Source organism: Saimiri boliviensis, chromosome 10 (assembly GCF_048565385.1).
Source record: "Saimiri boliviensis isolate mSaiBol1 chromosome 10, mSaiBol1.pri, whole genome shotgun sequence".
Lineage (NCBI taxonomy): Eukaryota > Metazoa > Chordata > Mammalia > Primates > Cebidae > Saimiri > Saimiri boliviensis.
Genome location: NC_133458.1, coordinates 39,711,778 through 39,736,968, shown reverse-complemented (window position 1 = coordinate 39,736,968; position 25,191 = coordinate 39,711,778). Strand labels below are relative to the sequence as shown.

At 40.9% G+C, this 25,191-nt stretch overlaps 1 protein-coding gene across 14 annotated transcripts in view; it reads left to right on the top strand.

Moving 5' to 3' along the window:
• Positions 1-24,251, top strand: part of ST7 (suppression of tumorigenicity 7) — a 294,435-nt gene extending 270,184 nt beyond the window's left edge. For 8 of the 14 annotated variants that reach the window (XM_039472838.2, XM_039472836.2, XM_074379174.1 and 5 more), the window contains 4 exons: positions 3,559-3,709; positions 13,053-13,145; positions 15,807-15,946; positions 16,742-23,900. In XM_039472838.2, coding sequence (XP_039328772.1) covers positions 3,559-3,709; positions 13,053-13,145; positions 15,807-15,946; positions 16,742-16,861 — 504 coding nt within the window. In that variant the 3' untranslated portion in view covers positions 16,862-23,900. The other 6 variants (XM_039472839.2, XM_039472837.2, XM_074379175.1 and 3 more) reach the window with 1 other exon arrangement.
• The last annotated feature ends 940 nt before the right edge of the window (positions 24,252-25,191 follow it).

Sequence of the window (25,191 nt, the reverse complement as noted above, 5' to 3'; positions counted from 1 at the left end):
ATGTAGATGCCCTGGTAGCCAACAATGCTTTTAAATGAATTTTTGTTTTATTACATTTATTATAGCTTTTTGTCATATTGTATATTTTTGGTCAGTGGCTACTACCCTGATGACTCCTACCATGAGCACCTTTGAAATTTTTTCATGTTAAAAATTGGTCCAGTTACCCAAAGATGACAAACTGTTGCCTACAGCAGTCAATGCTGTCCAAAAGACTTTTCTGTGATCATGGAAATATTCCCTGCATTGTCCAATACTAGCCACATACAGCACCTGAGCACTTGAAATATGGCTAGTGAGATGGAAGAACTGAATTTTAAATTTTATTTGGTTTTAATTAATTTAAATATAAATAGCCACATGTGGTAGAAGCTGTCATACTGAACAGGGATAGCACAGATCTATAGTGTCCCTTTGTTCAGAATTTTCTGAACTCTCCCCCTCGCCCTGCCAGGTTGCCTTGCCCTACCTCCTGCTACTTTGTTTGTTTGTTTGTTTGTTTGTTTGTTTGTTGAGATGGAGTCTTACTCTGTCACCCAGGCTGGAGTGCTGTGGCACAATCTTGGCTCAATGCTACCTCCTCCTCCTCCCGGGTTCAAGCAGTTCTCTGTCTCAGCCTCTTGAGCAACTAGGATTACAGGCACCTGCCACCATGCCTGGCTAATTTTTGTATTTTTAGTAGAGACAGGGTTTCACTATCTTGGCCAGGCTGGTCTTGAACTCCTGAGCTTGTGATCCACCTGCCTCCACTTCCCAAAGTACTGGGATTACAGGCATGAGCCACCTTGCCTGACCTTGCTAGTTTATTTGATACCCACAAATGTGGGTGACTACCAGACCCACTTCTTGGGTGCCCCTATTCCTGAAGTTTCTTTAGGTTAAGAGAACAGTTATTTCATAGATGTTTAATGAAATGTGAAAGCCTTTTCTAATCACAGAAATGAAAAGAATGGTAGTTTATACTTTTCTTTTAGCCACCATCTGATTGTCAGGGGCTTTAAGGAGATTTCTGTATACGTGGGACACATGGGTTATTTGTTTTCATAGTTTATTTGTTTTAAATTTTATATAGCATGATCCTTTTTTAAAAATTGACTGAGCCAGGTGCAGTGGCTCACACCCCTATAATCCCAGCACTTTGGGAGGCCAAGGTGGGCAGATCACCTGAGGTCAGGAGTTCGAGACCAGCCTGACCAACATGGAGAAACCCTGTCTCTACTAAAAATACAAAAATTAGCCAGGCGTGGTAGTGTGTACCTATAATCCCAACTACTCTGGAGGATGAGGCAGGAGAATCACTTGAACCTGGGAGATAGAGGTTGCAATGAGCTGAGATTGCACCATTGCACTCCAGCCTGGGCAACAAGAACGAAACTTCGTCTCAAGAAAAAAAAAAATGACTATTTGATAGGCGTGGTGGCTATAAATAATTAGAAAGTCAGATCAAAATCATATTTCAGGTTTCTTATTAGGCCAGAAATTTCCTTTCTTCTTTGTTTTTCTGATGATGATGATTATGGATAACCAAATGCTCTTTGTTCTCCAACTTACTGTGAAACAATTAATACAGTTCATAATACTTTACAAGTTATTTATTTTTCTCATGACTCATAGCCTTGGGGTCTTTTAAGACTATCATTGGCAGGAGCAATGTACATTTTAATGGTTCCTATTAAGGTAACAAAACCACAAGAGGATAGCCAGGTAACTCCAAACATAAAATCTACCATAATATAAATAGTATAAATATAAATATAACTTTATATTATGGCTGTCACATCATATAACATAACTATTTATATTAAGGCTGATATTCATTATAAATGTAGTGCTAATTGGATTGGTAGGTAATTCTCTATTGTTATTCTTACGAAAAGATTTTTGTCTTGCACTATTTTAAAAGAAGACAGTGCAAGACAAAAAGGAGGAAAGCGGTAGGAAGAAAGCAGTAGTTCATAGAATCCAAAAAGGCAGATGGCCAGAAAGTTCTTTTAGAACTCATGCTTGAGGACTTCCACCAAAATAACAAACACCTCTCATGGACCAGCCTGGAAAGGGGTCCCAGGTCTTTCTGTCGAGTGAGGCTTTCTATCCTACCTCCTCCCAAGGGTGATGACCATATCACTGTTCCTCCTGCTACTCTCTGGGTGTCTTTCTTTCACTTCCCTACTCTTCCTGCTTTGAGGCCAGAGGCTTGGAGGTTTCTTCAAAAATCAGAACCAGAGAGAGGAAAGTTCCAGTTACTGAGCCAAGATGCCTGAATGTGTTCTTCTGGCTGCTGCTGGGCCATAAACCTCAACACCAAGTGTGCCAGTGGGAGAGGAAGTTTAAGGGTAACTTGGTGATGCCTAAAGTGTACAAATCCTTAGCTAGATGCAGGGAAATATTGGTAGTTGTGCAGTAGTCTCCATTCTCTATACCAGGACTCTTCTACCTTTCACTGTGTTTCATAAACTTCCATGGACAGAAAAACACATAGGCAATTATTTCTGATACTAAAATTTTTGAACACCTTTTTTAGCACTTACTCTTGCTGTCCATATCTCTCTGCTAGTCTCCATTTTAAAGGAGATTGCATGGGCTATTGTTATGTTTGTCTTTGGCGGCGGTGGTGGTGGTGGTGGTGGTGGTGGTGGTGGTGGTGGTGGCGTGTGTGTATGTGTGTGTGTGTGTGTGTGTGTGTGTGTGTGTGTGTGTGTGTTTCAGGGATGGATCAGGGAGGGGAGGTAATAAGGTAATGGCAGAATGCCAGCCAGAAAAGAAAGGCTAACATTTGCAATTATAAAATAACCTTCTAAAATCGCTCCCTTTCTATCCTATAGTAAAACAAAAGAATAAAAATGGAAACGTCGTCTTTTCTCAGCCCCCAGGAAGTATGTCCATTCTTGCCCTGTACTCCTACCCCCTTTGCAGAAGATAGCAATGAAGAGGTTAAGATGAGACCTCCCCCATCCCCGACAAGTCTTTGGGAAAGGATCTAAAACAGTGTTGCACTTTGGGGTCTGTAATGCTCTCCTCCCTTGGGTCTTCCTATGCTCTGACTGCCACCCTTCCCCCCTGTAGCACCTGAGTAACCGTGGGTAGCTCTTTTTATAGGACAAGATTCTTTTCCTTGACAGATGTGTATAGAAGAAAAATCATGGGCAGTGCTACACAATCGCACATCTTTCTGGTGCACTTGGTTTAGCCACATAACTTCTTAACCTTCGTGTGTCCATTTTATATGGTTTCATTCTGCTTCCAAAATTATATCAAATTATCATGACTTCTTCATTTTCCTTTATGCTGTTTGAGTCTTATGTATTTCTTTTATTAGAGTGTCATAGCCTGAAAACCTCGGATCTTCACTATAGGAAACTAGTTCAAGGCTAATCATCTGTCAGCAAACTTTGTACTGCTGGATGTTTTAGTAATTGCCTTCAAATGTAGTAACAAGGTTGCAGGTTTAATGAAATGCTTATAAATGGTGGCTTTAGGGAAATCAACTGCTGTATTTTCAATACTGAATTCCAGATTACTGTGTATTAACACAACTGTGTTCTGCCTTTTTTATTTCAGTACCTACTAGAAATGAAAAGTTTAATCCTACCCCCAGAACACATCCTGAAGAGAGGAGACAGTGAAGCAATAGCATATGCATTCTTTCATCTTGCACACTGGAAGAGGGTGGAAGGGGCTTTGAATCTTTTGCATTGTACATGGGAAGGCAGTAAGTAATTTTCTTTTTTTTGAAACATTTTTAAGAGCATGAAAAGGTGCTAAAATGTTTTTGTGCTGAGTGTTTATGATGAATGATGAAGATACACATATACATTACTCTTGTGTTCCATGATGGCCCATCTAAGACAGTTAGTGACTGACTTAGGTTTCCCCATCCACCAGTGGTGGTGGGTGTTCCTGTGGTGAGACTGTTTCCACAGCTCAGAAAGGTAAATTTATTTTATAGATGGGGTGAACCCAGATGTTCTTCAGAGGGGCACTCTGCTATCCTGAAAACCTGGTTGTAAACTTGTAGAGCCCCACAGCATCATGGTAATCTTTGGCATGGGGTTAGGCTTTGTGCTGGACACTGATGACCACTTCTTGATGGCCTTTCTGGGAGGGTTGGCTAAGAGCCACAGTTATCCTCCACTGGAGCCAGACTGGCCACACCCAAAGGCATGGCAGCTATGCTTCAAACCAAGGACAATGGCCATGGAACCCTAGTGTTTGCTAAGAGGTGTAGCATTCATGTATTAATGGATAAATGCTGGGTAGATGAATGTAGGAATAAATAAATCTGTGGGCATGTTCTCCTTAGATATTATTATTCAGTGTAAGGAGAAGAGGCTGTAATGGTGGGTGAGACATGCTCCTTGCCTTGGAGAAGTGTGTCATCTACATGGGAAGAGGAACCAGCAGCATGTGGAAACTGCCTGTTGATTTTTCAGAAGGGAGAGGTCTATGGGGTGGAGTGGTCATGGGTAACATTATGAGTCAGATGAGATTTGAACCAAGTCTTGAACAATTAGGACAGTATTATAAGTTTATTATAAGCTAGGACTGTATGAAGAAATGACAAGTGGTGGGGCTGTTTGAGAGAATGTAAATTAAGGAAGAAAGCTCAAGACTGAATTACTGGACATGTGTATTGACACTCTACTAGCATTAATGTTTGCAAAACAAGTACAGTGTGAAGCATAGGGTTTTTTCCCACCCATGGGAAACTAAAACAATAAATATTAGAATCTTCTGACAGCTTTTTCCTAACTCACCCTCACTCTGATCAACCTCACAAACAAGTGTCTTTTTAATCCTTTCACTCTGTTTATCTTTGCGGCTTCCATTTTCATTTTGATAATCTGCTCCTCCCTTTTCCTGCCCTTCCCTAACCCAGCAGAAATCCAAGTTGGTGCAGGAAGGGGGGTTGGAGGAGCAAAATGGGATGGTGTAAAAATAAGCTAGAGATGGGACTCAAAGTTAATTGAAAATTTCTGTTTAGTTTTGAAAATATTTCTTTAACAAATTAATTGTGGGTCTGCTTCTATAGATTACTATTTATAACTTGAAGGATGATTTGATCAGTGCTTCTGCCCCTCCTCAGTAAGTGCAATAGCTACTTCAGGTGGCCTGGTGGCACCAGCAATTGTATTGAAATGGGTTAAAACACACCACACTCCACGTGGTGTGTGTGAGCATGGTCATAATCTCTTCTGGCTTGTGCTTCCTGTTGTATGTAAGCTGTTCTATCAGAAGGAACAAAATAAATTTTTATTTAAGCATTAGAAAGACACAGAAAAGCCCAGCAGGACTGAACGTGAGAGGCCTTACCTAGTGTCAGTTGTGAAGAAATTAAATGGACAAGTTGGCTTACCAAATATCTGTAGATTGGCATCTTGGAAACAATAATAGAAGCTCATCCATTGGGTCTTATAGAAAGAAAGTTACCTGTTCTATAGAAAGTACCAAAAAAAGGGGTGGGGCAAAGGGTGATGAAGACATGGTGTCACCACAGAAAAATGGCATCACCATAGAAAAAATAAAAATCTACGAAGAATAACTGGAAACTCTTTTTGGAAATTCGTTAGTTATCCATGTAGTCAGATAACAATGGGGAGATGCTCTGATCAACTGGAAGGATAATGAGATTGAGAGAAACATGAAGTGAAACAGGGAGTTGCAAAACCAACCAGGATAGTTGTATGGGGATTAAATTGTTTCTCAAATTAAATTGGCAGAATGCTTTTTTAGGATAAAAAGAGGGGATGGGTTTTCAGACATAACACAGTATGGCCAGGTACCTATAGGAAAGGAAAATTCTGCAGTTGATCCTTACAGATAAACAGGAACCACTCTGGAGAAGTGTTGGTGAAAATCAGGTAACCGTGATCCCAGCCGAAGTCACTTACACTGCCATTCAGTTTTCACATGGAGCCATAACATTCAATTTTAGAAAAGAGGACTGTGGAAGTGCTTACTATATGCTAAATGCTTGAGAATGCCATGAACCTTAAAGAGTGTTTTTATAACTGGGTAATGTACAGAGGGCTTGCGTTTACAGCATTCACTCTCCCTGATAATGTTCTGAGTTAGGCTAGACAGAGGTGGCCGTCTCAGTTTTTCAAGAGAGGAAACAGGTTTCATTGAAATCATTCCCTTTTTGACACTGCAGCCACTATTGGGGATCCAGGATATAAAACCAAGTTCACTTTCCCTTCACTGCACTGTACAGATTAAGAATACAAGGATCGGTCATCTCTGAAACATTTGTTTGGAAGCCCACAAGAGAAATTTACATCACTACTTACAGGGTTAGGGTGTATTTATTATACTTGATCTCTCTGTAATGTTTAGAAAGTTAACCATACTATACAAAATTATGTTTCGTTGTTTAATATTTACTTAAACATTTTAAATATTGAATGACACCAATTTTATAAAATAAATAACAGGTATGTATAAATAAATGAAAGACACTGGAAGTAAATAAACCTGTATTAAGTGATTCCACTCACTCGTGGATTTTAAATAATTTCTTTTTTCTTCATATTTGTGTTGTTAAATTTTCGACAAGCATAAATATGTATATGTACGTATATACTTTTATACACCTATATTTAAAAAATAGTATCTCATTACATATGTTTTTGGTCTTTTTTAAAAAACAAACCTGTAAACAACATGCAATTTAGAAGAAAGAATTACCCCTCCAAACCAAGACAATTTTATCCAATCTTTTGACATGGCTTCTGGATCTGTGTTCATTCTAAGTTAAAGGAAGTTTCCACCCTCTGGATTTTCCATCAAATGACTTGGATTAGAATTCTGACTCAGCTACTTACAGTAGCATTTACTTTACTAATTTTTAAAAATTGTGAAGCACTGATTATATTGAATGCCATACCCCACCCACCCCAGACTGCTGATTTCAGGGCAGTTGCCGCAGCTCCCTCTCAGGTCAGCTGGCCAGGCCCACGTGGGCAGCCTGTGCCAGAGCAAAGGAGGCTGCACTTCTGCCAGCACACCACTTGGTGGTGCCTTTTGACATCTCCAGCCTTATAGTTTAGGTTTTCTCCTTTGAATCATTTTTATCTTCATTCTGAAATTTAAGACTATTCCTCAGCTTTCTTCCAATTTCCCTTTTTCATTAGAAAGAAAATTCAGGGAAGAAGGTAATAGTACCTAATTTTACTGGGTTCCATTAAAATGATTGTTAGTAAATTTATTTTTGGAGATTTAAAACAAATTCTTAGTATCTATCAAAAGTGTTGGGGGTAGGGGTGGAGGTGTTTTTGTTTTGCTTTTTAATGAATTTGTTATGTTGGAACATTACTCATCCTTAGTTAGTGGAATTAAGTAAGTTTTCCACCAATCAAGCTGAAAGACAGAAAACTTCCCATTTTTGATAAAGCCCCAAAGTCCAGCTGATGCATGGCAGAGATGGTTTGAGTTTGAAACATATGGTGTTTTTTTTTAAAAAACAAAACAAAACAAAACCTGAATTCTCAACCACAAATACATCAGCATTTCAAAGGTTTCCAAAATGTTTGATTCATCACTGGTCCCAAATTACACAATATATTCCTCAAAGTCAAGATAATTAAGAAAGGGCAAGAATTTTAATTTACAAGATTTTATGTTTCTAGTTCATTACACAGCTGCCATGCCACCTTATCTGAATTATATTTATTTTGAACACTGTCAGTTCTGGCTATCCTCAGATACATGCACCACTGGAAGTATGAGTTGAATATAAAAAACATAGCAATGAAGGCTCTCATTTGAACTGGGTCTTCTTTACAAGGGTATTATGCATTCTGGGGCCCTATTTTTTTTTTTAATTTTTGCTGGGGCCCTATTTTAAATGGCACATTGTCCACTTTACCTGTATTAATACTGATGTGGTTTTATCTCCCTCCTATCTTTATCTTTTCAAGGCTCTGTTTTGACTGTATTTATTTTAGAAAGCAGGGTTGCCTGCCGACCACAACTGTGAACTTTAACTTTCTAGTTCTATATATCAGGAGGCCAGTCTGCCATGGGGTAAATCACTTAGCCTTTCTTTGTTTCTGTTTTTTTTTTTTTTTTTTTTTTTTTTTTAACTTGACCAAGTAAGACTCTTTATTTTCTTTTTAGAGATCCCCCGCCTCAAAGAATCCACTAAATAATGTATAAGATTTGAAGGTGGTGTTTTTTAATAGAACTAAGGCAGAGTATTCCCTTTGAGAGGGGAAAATGGCCCATTGTTGAAGCATAGGATGAGGTTCTGATTCTAATTTATTCTCTTTGAACCTAATGGCAAATGTTGCTCACTGTAAGATGTGGTTCTTAGGGCATTTCCTCAACCAAACCTTTCCTTCATAAGGCTGGCACCTTTTGAAATACTAAAGAGAAATTTCACCACCCTCCTCCATAGATCCAAGGCTAAATTTTGTAATTTGGGAGAAAGTAATGACTGGCTAAAGTCCCTGGTCATAGCTAAGTTAGCCTAATAGCCAGACTCCAGATACCATATGATGCTTCCCCACTTACTGCCCAGGAGAACCAACTTGCTCCTTTCGTTTATTCAGTCGTGATGACTGGCTATCATATGGGTCCACCTGAGGTTTTAAAAGGAAAATTCTGTCATTTCTTGATTGTCTATTTATTCATTCATTACTTTATTCAACAAGCATTTATTGAGTCCCTCCTTTGTGCCAGATATTATGTTGAGGATATCAGGATGAATAAGAATCTGAAATGCTTTGGGAGGAACATGAGAGAGAGGAGAGAGAGAGAGAAAGAGAGAGAGAGTATGTGTGTGTATGTACACATGTACAGTATATATTTTTTCTACTTGTCCAAGTAAGGCTCTTTATTTTCTCTTTAGAGATCTCCCACCCCAAAGAATCCACTAAATAATAGAAGATTTGAAGGTGGTACTTTTTAGGGGAACTAAGTCAGAGTATTTCCTTTGAGAGGGGAATATCTACCCCACATCAAGTAGATAGATAGTAGTGCTTGTATGCACACTATCTATCATGAAAGTAGGAACTGAGTTATTAGAGTGGTGAGGGTCACTAAGAAGTTAGTGAGTCTGCTGTAGAATTTTTCTTCAAAATCGAAGTAGAACATCATTTAATCCAACCAAGGGAAAGTGGTTTTCCCAAGGCCACATAATTAGGTAGTGAAAGAATGTGGATCCCAACCGAGCCTTTTGACTTTTGAATTTTCTTTATTGCTGCACCCAAATGCCTCACTAAAAACAGATGGCCTTTCTGGCCAGTTAACTACATTGAACTTAAAAGTGAGGACATAATATTGCAATTTGGTGATAATTTCCTGTTCTGTCATTTGCATTTCTAATTATTAACAAATAAGCAGCATTTTTACTTATAAGCGAGAATATGGCCTGATAGAGAAAGTAGGAACTTTAGGTTTAATAGAGAGGGATATGGGAGAAAGAAACCCAACCTTTATTGAGCCGCCAGGCACTATGTGGACACCTTGACCTCTCCTGTTACACTTAGTTCCTTTACCAGACTTTTGAGGCCTGTGATATTCTCATTTTGCAGACTAAGAGACAGGGACACAGATTAATGACCCACTCAAAGTCATATACTAGTGAGCCTAGGCAGGTCCTGCTCATCCTTTAGATGCTGCTTGGGCTGCTCCACCATTATGTACACACAGCACCATGCCTCCCTTGGAGGTGCTCATCACTGTGGAAACCTTTACTCTTAACTTTTGTGATGATTGGATCCTGCTTCTGGCACTTGGTGGGGAAGGGCAGGGGCAGTGTGTGCTGGACTCACCTTTGTGCTCATCACATAGAAGTCACTCACCTTTTGACAAGTGACTGACTATAAGAGGTAGAGCTGGGATTCAAACTCAGTTCCCTCTTGCAAATAATCTGTATAAAGTTCTCTAAGATACTCTTTGAAAAGGTATTATGGACTGATAAAATATCTACAGTTACATTCTAGCTTTGCCTATGTTGTAGGCAGAGTCATTGGGAAAATCAGAAATTAACTTGTTCACATATCTATCCTTTTGTCCATTCTTTGATTCTAGTGATCTTCCCCACCCCCCACCTCCGCCCCCAGTGTCAGTTGAGAATCTCTGATGGGAACGGCACTGATAGATTTGGCACCTAGAAAATGTGTCTGGGATAGAAGAAGTCAGCATCATGCCATAGACTTGATTATGAAGGCATGATCTGTTCTTTCACTAATTCCCAGTTTCATTTTGACCCTTTAACAAATTCACAACCAAAATCAGTGTAGGGGAGGGCATGGCACACAGAATAAAGTGCAGAAATATCATTTATGTACCACGTATTCACTCTGAGTGGCCTAGCTTTTTCATTTTGTTTTTAACCCAATACATGTATCTTTTTAATTCCCCTGAAATTTGTGTTTTCTAAAAGATTTTTAGGACTGTACTCATCCATAAGGTAGATGTGTTCAAATCATCTTTTTCCATTCTTATTGCTACCACCAAATCAGTGTGTTTTTAATACTTAGATTCGCAAAATTTCTGGACATTTGGCGAAAGGCACAAGGCTGTCATGAAGCAGTTGCGTGTCTTAGCAGCGAAAGGGACCAGGATGTGGGAGGTGATGCTGGCAAGGCTTGTGCAGTGCCTCTCCCGGCCTCTCTCTGGACCTCTCCTGCTTATCTCACACCCGACTGGGCCCTGCACTGCAGGGTGGGTTAAGGATAGAATTGCAAGCAGAAATTGTATTTGCTTTTGTTTAGTGAAGCCAAAAGCCTTAATACTATTTTATGAGCTCAATGCAAATGACAAGTGACATGGGAGAGATTTTTAAATGCACCGTAAGCAGCTTTATAATCATGGGGGCGGAGGGCAATCCGGGAAGAGGGTGTGGTGGGTGGGTGGGTGGGTGGCTGTGTGTACACATGCACTCTTTTTAAAGTTGTGCTGTGTCTCTGAACTCTCCAAAAAAGACCAGAACCAATTAGAAAAAGGAAAAGACCAACTTGATGCACAAAATTCTGTATGCATGCCAAATATTACAGTAAAAAGTATGTAGCATTTGACTGAAAAGACACCAACCAACCATAGATTTCTATGGTTGAACACTCTCAAGATCTTGCACTCCTGTATTTCATTTAAAAAATTACTCCCTGAAGTGTACACTGACTTCAATTTTGAATAAAATTTAGCATTCAAATTTATAGCCACTTTGAAAACTGAGGGTTTATTTATATCATACAAACTTGAACAGATTCTTAATTACAGCAGCCCTTTGCACACGGAGAATCTGGATTAAAAAAAAAAAAAAAAAAAAAAAAAAAAAAAAAAAAAAAACTTCCCACTTAGGTTTTTCCACATTTTTCAGATGCTTTTGTAGCAGCCATCATTTATGGGAAATGGCATTAAAATCCTGCCATAATGTAGTGTAAGTTTAAATTCAGTACTTCCCAGAAGAGATTTTACTGTATCCTATAAAGGCACCAAAAGGCTTATTTTTGTTTTTGTTTGTTTTCGTGGGGGGCGTTTTGTTCTCTTGAAAGTCTGGTTCTAATGAGAGAGACGTTGCTTCCTTGGAATGATCTTTGTGTGTTAACAACCTGTGCAAAGAACTCCTCTCTTGCTTGTTCTGGCGGGCAAAAGTCATCTTTGTTTGCGTGAACGAAAAGGTCTGATTGAACTAGGGTGAGCTTTTCATTTTAAGCAGAGTTAAAGTCTGGGGTGTTTTTAATGTTTTAATCTCTGTTTAAGAGGTTTCTGTTATGAGAGGAAAATTGATAACATTTTTACCTCAGCAAACTGCCAGCAAACTGGCTCTGCTCTAATCCCACATTTATAGTGATTTATATTCTCCGTGGCAATGTGCTGTAACCCCAGAGTGATACCACTGCGGTGTAGATTGACTGCATTCCAAATGCTGGAATCACATACATAATGTTTTTACTTTTAAATAATATTCAGACACCAGAATAAATACCATATGTGCACTGATGCTGGTTACAATGGAACCTTGTCATTTCTTGTGAGGGAGAACATTCTTTGTTTCTGATTCCTGTTTGAAATAAGTATGCAAAAGATAAATATGTACATTGACAGCATTTTAAGAAGGCTCTGGTAGTTACACAGCTGAGGATGTGGCTATGATTCCTTGAAATGTATCATTTAAAACTAAATATTCCTGCATGTTGCCACCATCCCTCACATACAGGAAGGCAAGGACTGTTATCTGACATTCCCAGAGTAGGGTATAGCTTTTATATTTTATATCTACAGCAGGCTGTAGTAAGAGGACATCTGTTGAAGAAAAATTACCTCCATGAATACTGTTCATAGGAACAGTGAGACTAACATGCCGATGACATTGTAACAGGGAGGGTAACATGCCTGATCATGGGAAAGGATGGATTGATTGGAAAGCTGTAATTTAGTGTGAGTCCTAACATCATCTGATGCTACAAAAGCAGAATTTATGTGACCTAACGTCATCAAAATGTAGATAATCAATCTCTCCAGATCAATTTTCCCACATGATATTGAAGATTTAAACATTTCATAAAGTTTAGAAATACCTCCCAAGTTACACATTTTTAGATTTTTGTTTTTATTCATCTTGGTTGGAATTCAAATCCACTTACACATTATTTTTTAAATCGACTTGGTAGAATGCCTTTCTTATTTGTACATCTATACAAACTCCAAGTCAATCCACATTTCCTTCTTGAGGAAGCATTTTAATCCAGGTTTGCATTATTACTATTTGTTTAGCTATATTGAATTAGTGCCTATAACGTTTTACTAATATTCAGTAGATGATGAAACCCTGGCCATTGATATTGATGGCTTCCCCACCCCTCTGCACCTCTGTCCCCACCCAGTTTTGTGAGGTTTGCCCAGAATATATAGTGTGAGATGAATGTGTGAGTAATACATCATAATTCATCTCTGAGATTTTATCTGGCACGTAGCTTGGTCGGGTAAGCCTTGACTCCTTTGGAGAAGCATTCCCTGTTACAAAAATGCTCAAACGTCCCTTTTTGCAGTTGGAAAGTTATGACACAAATTTTGGCCATATCTGACATATTTTTTCTCCTTTTCAGCTTTCCGGATGATCCCTTATCCCTTGGAAAAGGGGCACCTATTTTATCCTTACCCAATCTGTACAGAAACAGCAGACCGAGAGCTGCTTCCATGTAAGTCTCACCTCTCTTTAGCCAGTGAGGGTGTGTGGTGAGAGGTGGGGATTGGAAGAGGTGGGAATATCAATGTTTATAACCTTCCTCGTCTTTTATTACTTTTCTCCAAACCCCTGTCCTTGTTTGATAGCATATGTATTAAAGTGAATTACGTGAGTGGGTTTGGCTTCCTGTTCGTCCAAGTCTTTCCAAATTTATCAAAGGGAAAGATGCCAAAGGATTGAAACGTAGATGAAGAAACTCCATGTACTGATTGGCCTGAGCACAGAGGCCCTGGTTTGGGTTGGTATCTGCCGGGCTGGTCCATTGGCAGGGTTCTGCCTGGGCTCTTCAGCTGCACAGACCAGTTTGAAGAGGAGCTGCTGATGGAGAGGGAGCTGCAGATGAGTCATGGGTGGGAGGGTACTGGCACCACAGCCCCAGGTGGAGTTGCGGGACAGGGCAGTGTGCTCTGTGGTGGGACAGTGCTCTGGCCAGAGGGATTTCCTGTGAGCGCCTCGTGGGTTGCACGTAGTGGCTCAGTACCATGTGCAGAGCACACATGCAGCCTCACCACTGTATGAAAGCATGCAAAAGAAAACCCTGCCCTCGACTACCTTACACTGCTAGCAGTCTAATGGCCCATACCACATGTGGAAAATATTATTTTGCTTTGCTGTAATACAACATTGTTTTGACAATTCAGGCTAAATGGTTATTATCAAATCATACTGTGTGCAAGGATCATGTCAGGCTCTTCATGTGGCCCTGACTTAGGATATATTTTTCTCACTCAGATAATAAGCTCCAAATTTTATCTCTTCTCCCTTCTCTGTCCTCTCTCCTGCCATTTCTGCCCTTTCATCAGCTCCAGTTCTATCAATATCTTATAGCTGTAACGTATATAAATACTTTGCCCAGAGGAACAGTGTAACTTTAGAGTCCTGGGTGCATAGTAAATTTTCAAACACCAGCATCATCAAGCCAGTCATGAGTCTCCAGCATGGTGGGATTTGGGTGTAGAACTCGACAGCTGTCATCAGATTGAGGTAGCAGGAGGTGCTCACTCACCTCCTTGCCAGCCAGACCCAGTTCGAGATTTGTTACTCGGGGAACTGCGAGATCTCCTTGATGTGTTCCTCATTGTTTGAGTTTGATTGTGAACAGAGTCTGGTGCCTCACATGACATTAGAGTTGATTTCAGAAATCCTCACCATGGGCCCATAGTTTACCTTTTGACTCCCCCTTCAGGGAGATCCTTGTTAAGTTTTGGTTTTCTGGTAAGAAAGGCAGTTTTCTGAAATGTACAATGTTTTTAAATGTTTTAATCGAGTTCAATTAAGTTTCCATGGGGATAGACTAGTTCTTAGAACAAGATTACAGTTCTTACAAGAAACCTTATAGAGATCATCTTTATAAGCCCGAAATAGAAAATTGTGGCTCATATTAATTTAATTAAATGCAGTGCTCCAAGTCTGGTCTCCCTCCAAAATCTTTTTTGGTTGGTTGGTGAGGGTGAGGATATGAAGAAGGTAGGTCGTTTTAAGTGCTACCCATAATTTGCACATTAAAAGTGTAATTATAGCCACACAAGGCCCTGAGCACACTTGCTCCAGGTGTTTGAATCCCAGCAGGCTTACCTCCCTGGACATGGTAGGCATGTTTGTCTGTGTGGAGTTCCTCCGGGATCCCCTCTTCCCTCAGCATTCAGCCTTGTGGATTACTGTTGAGGGCTCTGAGGAACAGGAGCTGAAAGGTAGAGGAAAGGCCTCTAGATCTTGTATTCCCTGAGGACCATGAGACCCTCTGGTGCTCTTGGTTAGAGTGGCCTATTGCTCATGTGCAGTTTTACAGCCCCTAGCTCTTTCTCCTCCTGCAGGCCAGCCGCATCCACCTAGGCAGTCTCTCAGGCAGCCATGTAATGAGCACAGAGAAGGAGGTGATTCTCTTGACCTTTGTCTCACAGCTTTTTGGTTTTCTCAAACTCAGTGTTTGAAATATGAAAGTTATAGAGGGTACTTTAAAGAGCACCAGCTTTTCTTGTTTTTTGATGATTACATAACCCTAGCAGCCTTGATCTTCCCCTCTTGCAGTTTGAATAGACCTACCTACATGTGAGGTCCTCACTGGATATGTCTCTATGAGGGTGGCACCCTCTACTGACATACTTAGAGGGTGCCAGGAAAAAATACAGAAGAAATTAGTATCAACTTATTATAATGATTTTTTGAAATACAGGAAGGAAAAAATATAGACGGGAGCACTTTTTTTTTTTAACCATGTATACTCGATTTTGGATTTCCAGGTTTTGTACAATGAATATGTGTTTTGTAATTTGAGTAAAGTTCCATTGTTTTAGTTGTGTTTGCTTTTGAGAAAGAAATACTCTACATTAGGCATCAGCAGTGCTCCTCTTCCCTCCCATGAAGGCAACCCCAAATTAGCCCCCTCCTGCCTCAATCTAGAGTGCTGAAGGTTGGACAAACACTTGCAACCAGCAGATGGGCCTCCAAAGGCTGGGTCAGATGTTGGCTACGGTTTGTCAGGTGCGCTATTTTGTTCATTTCCAATAGTCTTCCAACTCTTTCCAAAGCTCTGGAGTCAGTGCCGTCATATAGGGCATCCCTGAGAATGCATTTTATTCCAGCCCTGATGTTTCCCTTTTGGTCTTCTCCACAGCTTTCCATGAAGTCTCAGTTTACCCAAAGAAGGAGCTTCCCTTCTTTATTCTCTTTACTGCTGGATTATGTTCCTTCACAGCCATGCTGGCCCTCCTGACACATCAGTTCCCGGAACTTATGGGGGTCTTCGCAAAAGCTGTGAGTGTTTGCCCAGAGGGAGGCCTCGGGGAATGGTCGGGGAAAGCTAAGGGAAGCAGCATAAGAGAAACAAGGTTGCCTTGCAGAAATGGATACGAGCCTGCAAAGATCATTGCTCACCATTTAATTTTCATGATCATCAGTGGAATCAAAGCGTTTAAGGGTCAGATGAGAAAGTGCAGGTTATTACTCCATGTCTTGCCACGTTTCACAAAACAAATTCTCAGCAGTTTCCAAAAAATGCAGGAGGTCCAAAGGGGTGGAATGATTTAGGGAATTCTAGCAAACGAAAAATGCGTGGGAAATTATTTGGTTTTCTATAATTGAATGACATTATATCTAATCTTTGGCTATCGTGGTTCTTTCCTTAGTGAAGGATGAGATTTACATTTTCAGAGATGATTTAAATAATTTTTTTAATGGCTGCAAACCTTTGGCTTGTTTAAGGAATGAACAGAGGGTGTGAAGGGCTTATTAAGAAGTAAACTAAAATGACATTTAGAAATATGGAAATCCATTAAGAGTTTTTAAGGAGCTTGGGGAGAGGAGCTTTAATAAGAAAAGCCATTTGCATTGACAGCCAAGAACCATTATTTCTTTGTTGAAAACTGACCATTTCAACCTGCACATGCAGTGAAGGATAAGTTTACTGATCTCGCCACAGATGAGTTTCAAACAGAAGGAATCAGGAAAAGAGCATCAGTTGTTTCCCTGGAACTCCATTCAGATTTCAAGGCCAGTGCAATCAGAAAGCATGATTTCTAACTTGGCTGGGTTGATTTAATCCCTTTCCAGATGATTGACATTTTCTGCTCGGCAGAGTTCAGGGACTGGAATTGCAAGAGTATTTTCATGCGTGTTGAAGATGAACTGGAAATCCCTCCGGCACCTCAATCTCAACATTTCCAAAACTGAACTCATCACCCCTCTTCCCCCACCACCAAAACTGTTGCTCCTCCTGTATTCCTGACCTCCGCCATCCACCCTGTTGCTCAAGCCAGAAACTCGGCAGCCCTCCCAAATTCTACCCTCTCTCACTCCCCACATCCCATCTGTCTTGGCCTTCGCAATCTGTCAGTTCTAACCTCCTAAGCAACTAGGCCTTCAGTAAATGTGATTCACCTCTTCTTTCCCTCCTTCTTTTCCCAAAGCATCCCTCTTAGTCTAGGTCCTTGTTATTTCTTGCCTGAATTCCTGCCATAGTCTTAACTGGTCTCCTTGCTTCCAGTCTTATCCTCCACCAAGCTTTCTTTTATACTGACACAAAAATGGTCTTTCTGACTTGTACTTCTGAGCATGTCACTTCCCTGCTTGAATTTCTCCAGTGGTTTCCCAGTCACTTGAGGATCAAGTCCCAGTTGTTCAGCATGGCATCTAAGGTGCTTTATGATCTGACCCTTACTTACCTCTCAGCCTCAGCTCTCCCAACTCTTGCACAGTCACTGCTCTTCAGTCATAACGAATCACTCACCATTCCCAGATGCACCAGGCTCTTGCACACCTCTGTGCCTTTGCACATGCTGTTTGCTGTGCATGGAATGCCCTTCATTGTCACCACCCTACTCGTCCACTCTACTAATGTCTCTTCGTCCTTTTATACTCAGCTTTCTTTAAAGTGCTTCTAAGCTGAGTTAGGCATCTCTCTTCTATGAGCCCACAGTATTCTATGAATATGTATATTCTCACATTGATTGCATTGTGTTATAATTGTGGAAAACTTGTCTATCCCCATTTAGAATGTGAGCTCCTTGAGAGCAGAATGGTGTCTTCCTTATCTTTGTAACCCCCAGGCTTTGCACAATGCCTTGCACATAGTAGGTTTTCAATAAATGATTATTAAATAAATAAATAAATGGTAGTGGTCTCTGCAGAAAGAGTCAATGGAAAAATCAGATACAGCTTAGCATTGTATTTTCTCTTCTTTATACTTAGAGCCTCTTAGAGTTGAAAGGGACCTGAAGCAAATTGCTTTTATAGCAGTCTTTAGTGGAGGTCACCTAGACTCACGTTGAATACTTTCAGTGATGGGGTGCTTACATATTTATAAACATCAAAGCCTATTTCATTATTGGATTACTCAGAACTTTGCCTTATACTGTAAAAATCTGCCTCCCTTTAGTTTCCACTTATTCCTGTTCTGTACTCTGAGCATACACCAAACAGCCCTCCTTCTCTTGCGAATTCTTAGGACACTCATTCATTCACAGCCACGTCTAACCAACTACCTGCTTTTTCCTCCAGGTAGAATATCTTACATTTCTTTAAGTCTTCTGTGCATGACATGATTTCTACACCCATTATCACCCATATTGCTGCCTTGAATGTTCCTTTGTTTATGGGCCTAGACTATTTATTAATTTCTTCTACTCCCTAGCCAATCTCTGAGTAAAAGTAGTTGCCAGAACTCTGAGTGTAACTTAGTAAAATTTAAAATAAGAATATTTTTACAACATTAAACAATTGTTGCTCTTTTACATTTTCTGCTTTTCTGTTAAATATTTCTAGAGCATATTTGTAAAAGTATGTCATTAGTCCAGTATTCTTCATTAAACCAACTGTAATAGCACTTAGTGGGAGTTTTGAATCAGTAGAGATTCCCAGCCTCTAGTTTGTATAGTCACCTGGCCGCACCACCAGAAATTCAAAATCTTGAGTATTAATTAGCAGGAGAAATCTGTATTTTTAACAAAGCCCCCGGCAGATTCCGATGATGGAGATTGAGGGGATTCTCCCGTCTCCTTCCAGGGACACTGAAACAAGCACCTATTTGCAGCTGCAGTGGTGTACCCCCAGAGCTGTTCAGGTAGAAGCTTTTCAGGAATTTATGGTTTCCCTGGCTGTACCTTGGAATATTTGAGAAACTTAAAAATTATTGAGGTCTGCCCCCACAACGCGAACTTAATTGGTCTGGGATCAGCATGGCCACCTGAGTTGTCAAGCGCTGGTGATATGGATGTACAACCACTGTATTGAATGGAATGAGTAATTGCCTGAGCCCACTTCAACCAACAAGAGGACTGGAAATGCAGAGGGAAGGCTAGTGACTAGAATACACCTGGGCATTCTCTAGAATGTGAATGACTGTGTAGCTGTGCTTCCAGAGTGTCAGAGAGGGGTGTTCATTTCAGATGCGGGACAGGACGCCACTCTCCTCATTTAATGTTTTCAAAGCTTTGGTTTTAAGTATAGGATCAAATAATTGAAGAAAATATAAATCTGCCTTTAGGGTCCTCTTATTTTTTGCAGTACCAAGGTGTGATAGTTTGGTCAGCTCCCTGTAGTTTTCAAATGTTCTTTAGATAAGTTTGCATGTAAACCTTTGTCTGGAGAATGACATTTATCTTGCCCTTCATTAAGGTCTAGCAGTTTCCAAAACGTCTGGAGAGACTTTGTGGGGAAGGAAGATGGATGGCCTGAATGAGACAAGCCCCTTCTCCCGCCTCCTCCTCGACCTGCCCCTTGAGTCTTCTCTGCATCTTCACCCTGGTCACTTCATCAGGCCCCTCCCGAAGCTCCCACCCCACACCCTGCAGGTTATCACAAATGCCTTAGAGGCTGCCTGTGACCATTTGCAGCTTGTGAAAGTGATTTTCTCAGCCCTTCCCTGAGATAATGTCCCTGGGACAGTGACCTTTAGTAGATGCGAGAGATTGCACTGCCACCCCCAGCTGCTGGCTTGGGAACTCTCCAGTGTGTTTACATGGTGATCATGATATGCGGCCCATAAGGAAGCTTACAGGGAAGTGTGAACCACTGGGAAATAGTGAAAGGAGCAGCTTCCACCGGCATTTCCCCCTAATCTAATTACCTCAGTGATTTAGGACTAACTCTTCCTAGAATGTTTAGTTACAGAGATAAGGGTGCACATAAATACGTTTTCATTCCAAACCCACCTCTTCCCAGAATGTGGGAAGGTCAGCATTCTGACCTCTCTGTCTTTCCTTCTGTAGTCTCTCTCCTTCCCTGAGATTGAGCCTCCTGACTTCTGACTCTCTTCACTTATAGGCCTCGACCTCTTTGAAGCCTGATATTGATTACCGTGAAATGTGAATTGTCTGATTGCAGTAGGGCACCTGGAACTTACTCAGATAAGCAGAGGCATTTTGAATGTTAATGAAGCCTGTTGGGAGCCGTGACCTTCTAAGTGATGGTGTTTCAGGAAAAGGAGGATCAGGCAATTGAAGTGTCTCTCTCTTTTTTAATTAGTTCAGTTGCTTTTTCTCACTACAAGACACTCATTGAATCCTGGGGTGTTTTGGTTAAAGATTTAACCAGGTATCTCTGCCTTCTGGACAGTTTTAGACATTGAGATAAATAAGCTCTTCCAGGTTTTCTTGGTGTTGCTCATTCAGACTTAACTTTTCAGCAATAAATTCCCCCTAAGTCAAGTGAAAACTGCTATTTTCTCATTGTGTATTGCTTTATTGCTTGGGTCTCCAACTAAAAAATACTAATTTTCAAACATGTGCAGAAATATAACTGAGCATCCCAAGCAAGTCATGGACCTCCAGACTTTTTTTTTTTTTTTTTTTTTTTTGAGATGGAGTCTTGCTCTGTCACTAGACTAGAGTACAGTGGTGCGATCTCAACTCACTGCAACCTCTGTCTCCCGGGTTCAAGCGATTCCCCTGCCTCAGCCTCCCAAGTAGTTGGAATTACAGGTACATGCCACCACACCAGGCTAATTTTTTGTATTTTGGTAGAGACAGGGTTTCACTATGTTGGCCAGGATAGTTTCAATCTCCTGACCTCATAATCCACTGCCTCGGCCTCCCAAAGCAGACATTTTTTTAATACCTCCTGATGCAAGCCACTAGCCTTTATTTGGTTACTAAGTAAAAGGGCTTAGCAGCTTCAGACACCTCACTACATTGTCTGCTGCTTCCTTGTGGGTGTGGGATGGGAGGCATGCTATAAGAAGGTGGCTTAGTAATGATGGGAGCACATCTCAGCTGGGGTTTGTGAGAGAGTAAATTAGGCCCTCTAGGAAAAAGCTCAAGGGAGTCTTTGTGAAGTCTCCCAGGCATAGAACATTCTAGATAGAAGGGATAGAAGTGAATCATTCTATACGTTCGAGGCATTACGGCTTTCTTGTGGAAGCTTGTTAAGAAGGGCAGGTGTCATCCAGGAAAAAAGGGACCACTGTACTTTACTATGCAGCATGGGAAAGAGGGAATTTGTGGACATCAGACAGGATGAAGTTCTCCTCTTGATTTTCAGAGGCTTCACTTTTGTGCTTTTTATCCAAGTCAGGTTAGTGTCCAAAACAAAGCAAACAAACAAAAAAACAAAAAAGACCTTTATTTTAAGCCAGCACTGTTACATCTCCATTCATTCTGCAACTCAAGGTGAGCCTCCCTGAGGTCCCCATATTTTAGTGTGTGTGAATCACCCTGAGTACAGACTGTGAGCGATGCCTGCTATCTAACTGTACTGGCTCACGTTCAGCAGTTGTAATAATAGCTCAGTGGCTACAATGGCTCAATATTTAGCAGTTCCTTCCCCACTTAACCACAGCTTCAACAGTTCTAAATCTGCTTTTGGCCAAGTCTTTAGGATATGATAACGTTGCCAGCAATATCACCTTGTTTATTGAGCCCAATCTTCCACCACCTGTCAGAATCTCTGGTTTATCCAGACCACTGTAACACTTTAACTCCTGTTTATGAAGTTGAGTATTATAGACAGATGCTGTGGTTTATGGAGCATTGGTGGTCTCTGATTATGTATGTGTCTGTGTGTGTACATACACCATATGCAGACATATAATTATGTGTATATATGTGTATATTTTATATCATGTTGGGTTAATACAATTAGTATTATTATCCATATTATCCTCTTATAACTAGGATTTTACAAATGCTTTCAGAGTCATTGGCAGGAATTGCTCATTCCCAGGCCTGTTATCTCCCTTGATGCCTTCCAACTGCATTCATGGGTGCACCCAGTCCAGCTCTAAACTGAAAAGGATAGGCCATCTATTCTGTAGAGTGGCTCTGTGCACTCAACAAAGGATGATTTCCGAAGGCTATCAGAAACTGCCATGCACCTGGCACCCACTTGAGGACAGCACCATCTCCTCTTTGCTCAAGCACTGACATGGCTGCCTGTTTCTTAACTGCAGATCCAGCCTGGCACGCAGGACCGTCCCCAGTGTCCTTCTAGCCACTTTTGAATTCTACTTCTTCTAACTATCCTAGCTAAACTGAAGCATTTATCACCTTCTGCTCATACTGTTGCTTTTTCATTTCTCTTCTGGCTGTTGATTGAGCCTGGAGGGCCCACCCTGCTCCTATTTCTTCCTTTACCATCCTTACCCCATCTCTCTCTTTTGATATTCCAAGCATCCACTGGAGTCCATTTCACTTGCCTCATTCTCAGAAGTGTTCCTGCTCCTTTCAACAGAATGAATTCTCTCCCCTTTGCAGTCCCAGTGCTTTGTTTGGGCTTCTATCCTGATTGCTGTCGTAACCTATCTGGTTATTACTTTGCTTGGTCCAGATCTTTGTGGCCCCCCTCCCCCACTGGGCTTTTTTTTTTCTTCCTGACACTGGGAGCTTAGTTTTGTCTTAGACCCCTTTATATTTCACCCAGCACTTAAGTGCCTTACTAAATAAATAGATTTAATTGGTGTAAAAGACAGGTTGGAAAAGTATCCTAGATTTTATGCTCTCTTGATTTTCCATTATACAGATCTCACACTTGATGATCTGGTTATAATATGGTACAGGCCTTCCCAGTGTGTGTTCTGCTGGTCCCAAAACAAACAAAAAACAGGGAAAATTCTGGGTCTGCAAATTTGGGAAACTTACCCACCATACCTATTCTTGAAGACCCACAGTCCACAGAACATATACCTAGTGAAGGAGCCTGATTTAACTTCATTAAATGTACTGAATTTGCTTGACCTCAGAACTATGATCGCCTCTACATATATACACACATGCTGCACTACACTTCTACAAGAAATTCTTAGTGGTGTCGATGGTGCTGTGTAACAGACAACGGCTTAGGACAAAGGGCTCCACAGTATAAGAACCAGGTGTTGAACCCCAGTGAGACAATACCTGGGTTCTGAGCAGACAGAGGGGAATGGAGCCATCCAAACACCTCTCTCTTTCCTGCCTGAGACAGGGCACCTCATCTGCCAGATGTTGGATGGGTTGTGGAATGAAGCTGATTCTTCACAGTAACAGAATTAGAATGGATTTGAGAATATGTTAAAAAGAGTCTCATGTGAAGCATCTGGCTTTCTTAAAAGACACAGCTAATGAGGTTTATTCTATATGAAGAGCAGAAAGGAATTTAGTAACCAAGTAAAAGAGTTCCCAGAGGTGCATTCGGAGCAGCCTCTCTTAACAAGGACCTGTCCTCCATGGAATTACCAGTTTGCCGCCTTCCCCCAGGGTCCCAGGCATGCTGCTAAACACATGGCTCAGAAAGGAGCCCAGGCTGCACTGGTGTTTGGGAGGCAGTGGGACTGCAAAGAAATTCATACACAATACACTTGATCTTTAAAATTGCCTTTTCCATTTAAAGTGAGGTCTATACCCAGCTAGATGAGCAACTGGTCTAAGTTGTCACAATTTTTTTAACTCTTATGCTCACTTGCCGCTAATCCATCATTCCTGTTTGATGACACCAGTCATCTGCATGGCAGTCAGCAGATGCTGAAGACTAGCAGGAAGACCTCGGGACTGTGGGCCACCTGTCAGAGGAGTGAGGGGGCTGTCAGCTGACACTTCTCCCTGTTATCTAACAGTGCTGTCTGGGGCCAAGGACTGGAATGCAGTTTTGACCATCAGCTGATGTTTCCTGTAAACATAAAGATGAAATGGTCGCCTTTTGAGACTTTCGTAATGCGGAGACTTAAGCTGCAAGCGTGGGAGGAGAGGTTTGTTTTACAGTCTTGAACAAGGTCTCTGCTGACTTCTGTGTCTGTTTGGTTTCTTTGCAGTTCCTCAGCACTTTGTTTGCTCCCTTAAACTTTGTCATGGAGAAAGTGGAGAGCATCCTCCCATCCAGTTTGTGGCACCAGCTAACACGGATCTGAGAGAAGCCCCCTCCTCCACTCACCTCACCCGCCGCTGCCACTGTCTCCTCCGTGCCAACTCCTTGTGGACTGCAAGAAAGCATGACTTTGAAAAAGGGAAGCCATTCCGAGATTTTAAAATGTTCATGGACTATTCCATATTAAAAGTTGTTTTTGTTGTACAAAATTCATTGATGTTCAGTTCTATTTTATTTTGCCTTCAGAAAAGAAGAAAAAAGTCAAAAATAAAACTTTTGTGTATTGCAGCAATCATTTGTATCCTCCTTTGCCTTCCATCCCTAAAATTGTTGATGTCCCTAATACACCTTTGGATTTACCTTAAGTTTCCCGGGAACCTGGATCTGCTGAATGCCACATCATGGTTTCTGTGGTGATGGAACACATCTCATCAGGCCCTGAGAACCCCTTATAGTCAGAGGCTTGGAAAATGGAATCTTCTGGGTTCAGAAGTACCATCACTGTCAACCCCACCCTGTCCTTCTAGGCCAAATGCACAGAAAAAGCTTGTAAGAGGAATCACTGGAATCATGAATGAAACAAAACATGTGTGCCATAGCAGGTTGTTCCAGTTCAGAGACTCTACTTACTAAATAGTATTCAACACTGTAGTTCCAGGAATCATTTTGGTTTTGCTGTTTGAAAACTTCTTGTGAGCAAACTTCTGGTAAGAAGCCGTAGACCCAACAGTCTGTAGTAGAAGCTGACCAGTTTACCGTCATTGCCATTTTTAAAATGTTTTCTCATCAGGGTAGTTTTTAACTTTTTATCATGTTTGCATTCCTGATACTTCAGTGTGAGCATTTTTTGAGTATTTTAGTGATCTGAACCAAAGTGGTCATTTGTCCTCACCACCTTTAAAAGCTTTCCACATGATTCATACCTTGCTTAGCATCTGGCTTTACTTAAGCAAAAGAAGAAAAATAAATAAACTTGAATCTTCTATCTGAAGTGAAAAGTACCACTATTTAAAATCTCGCTCCAGTGCCTAAAAAAAGGGGGTCTGTCCTTTACATAGCTTGTTTTTCCCTTTATTGAGAATCTGAAGTCTTTCCCTACTGGTGTTAAAGTAGGCAGTATTCGGGAAAAGCACCCTGCCACATCTCCTTCCCTGGGGAACTTCCTGCTAGCTCCACGAGCATTGTCAGGTGAGCAGGTAACGTTTAGGTGCACAAGGGCTTTTTATGCTTTT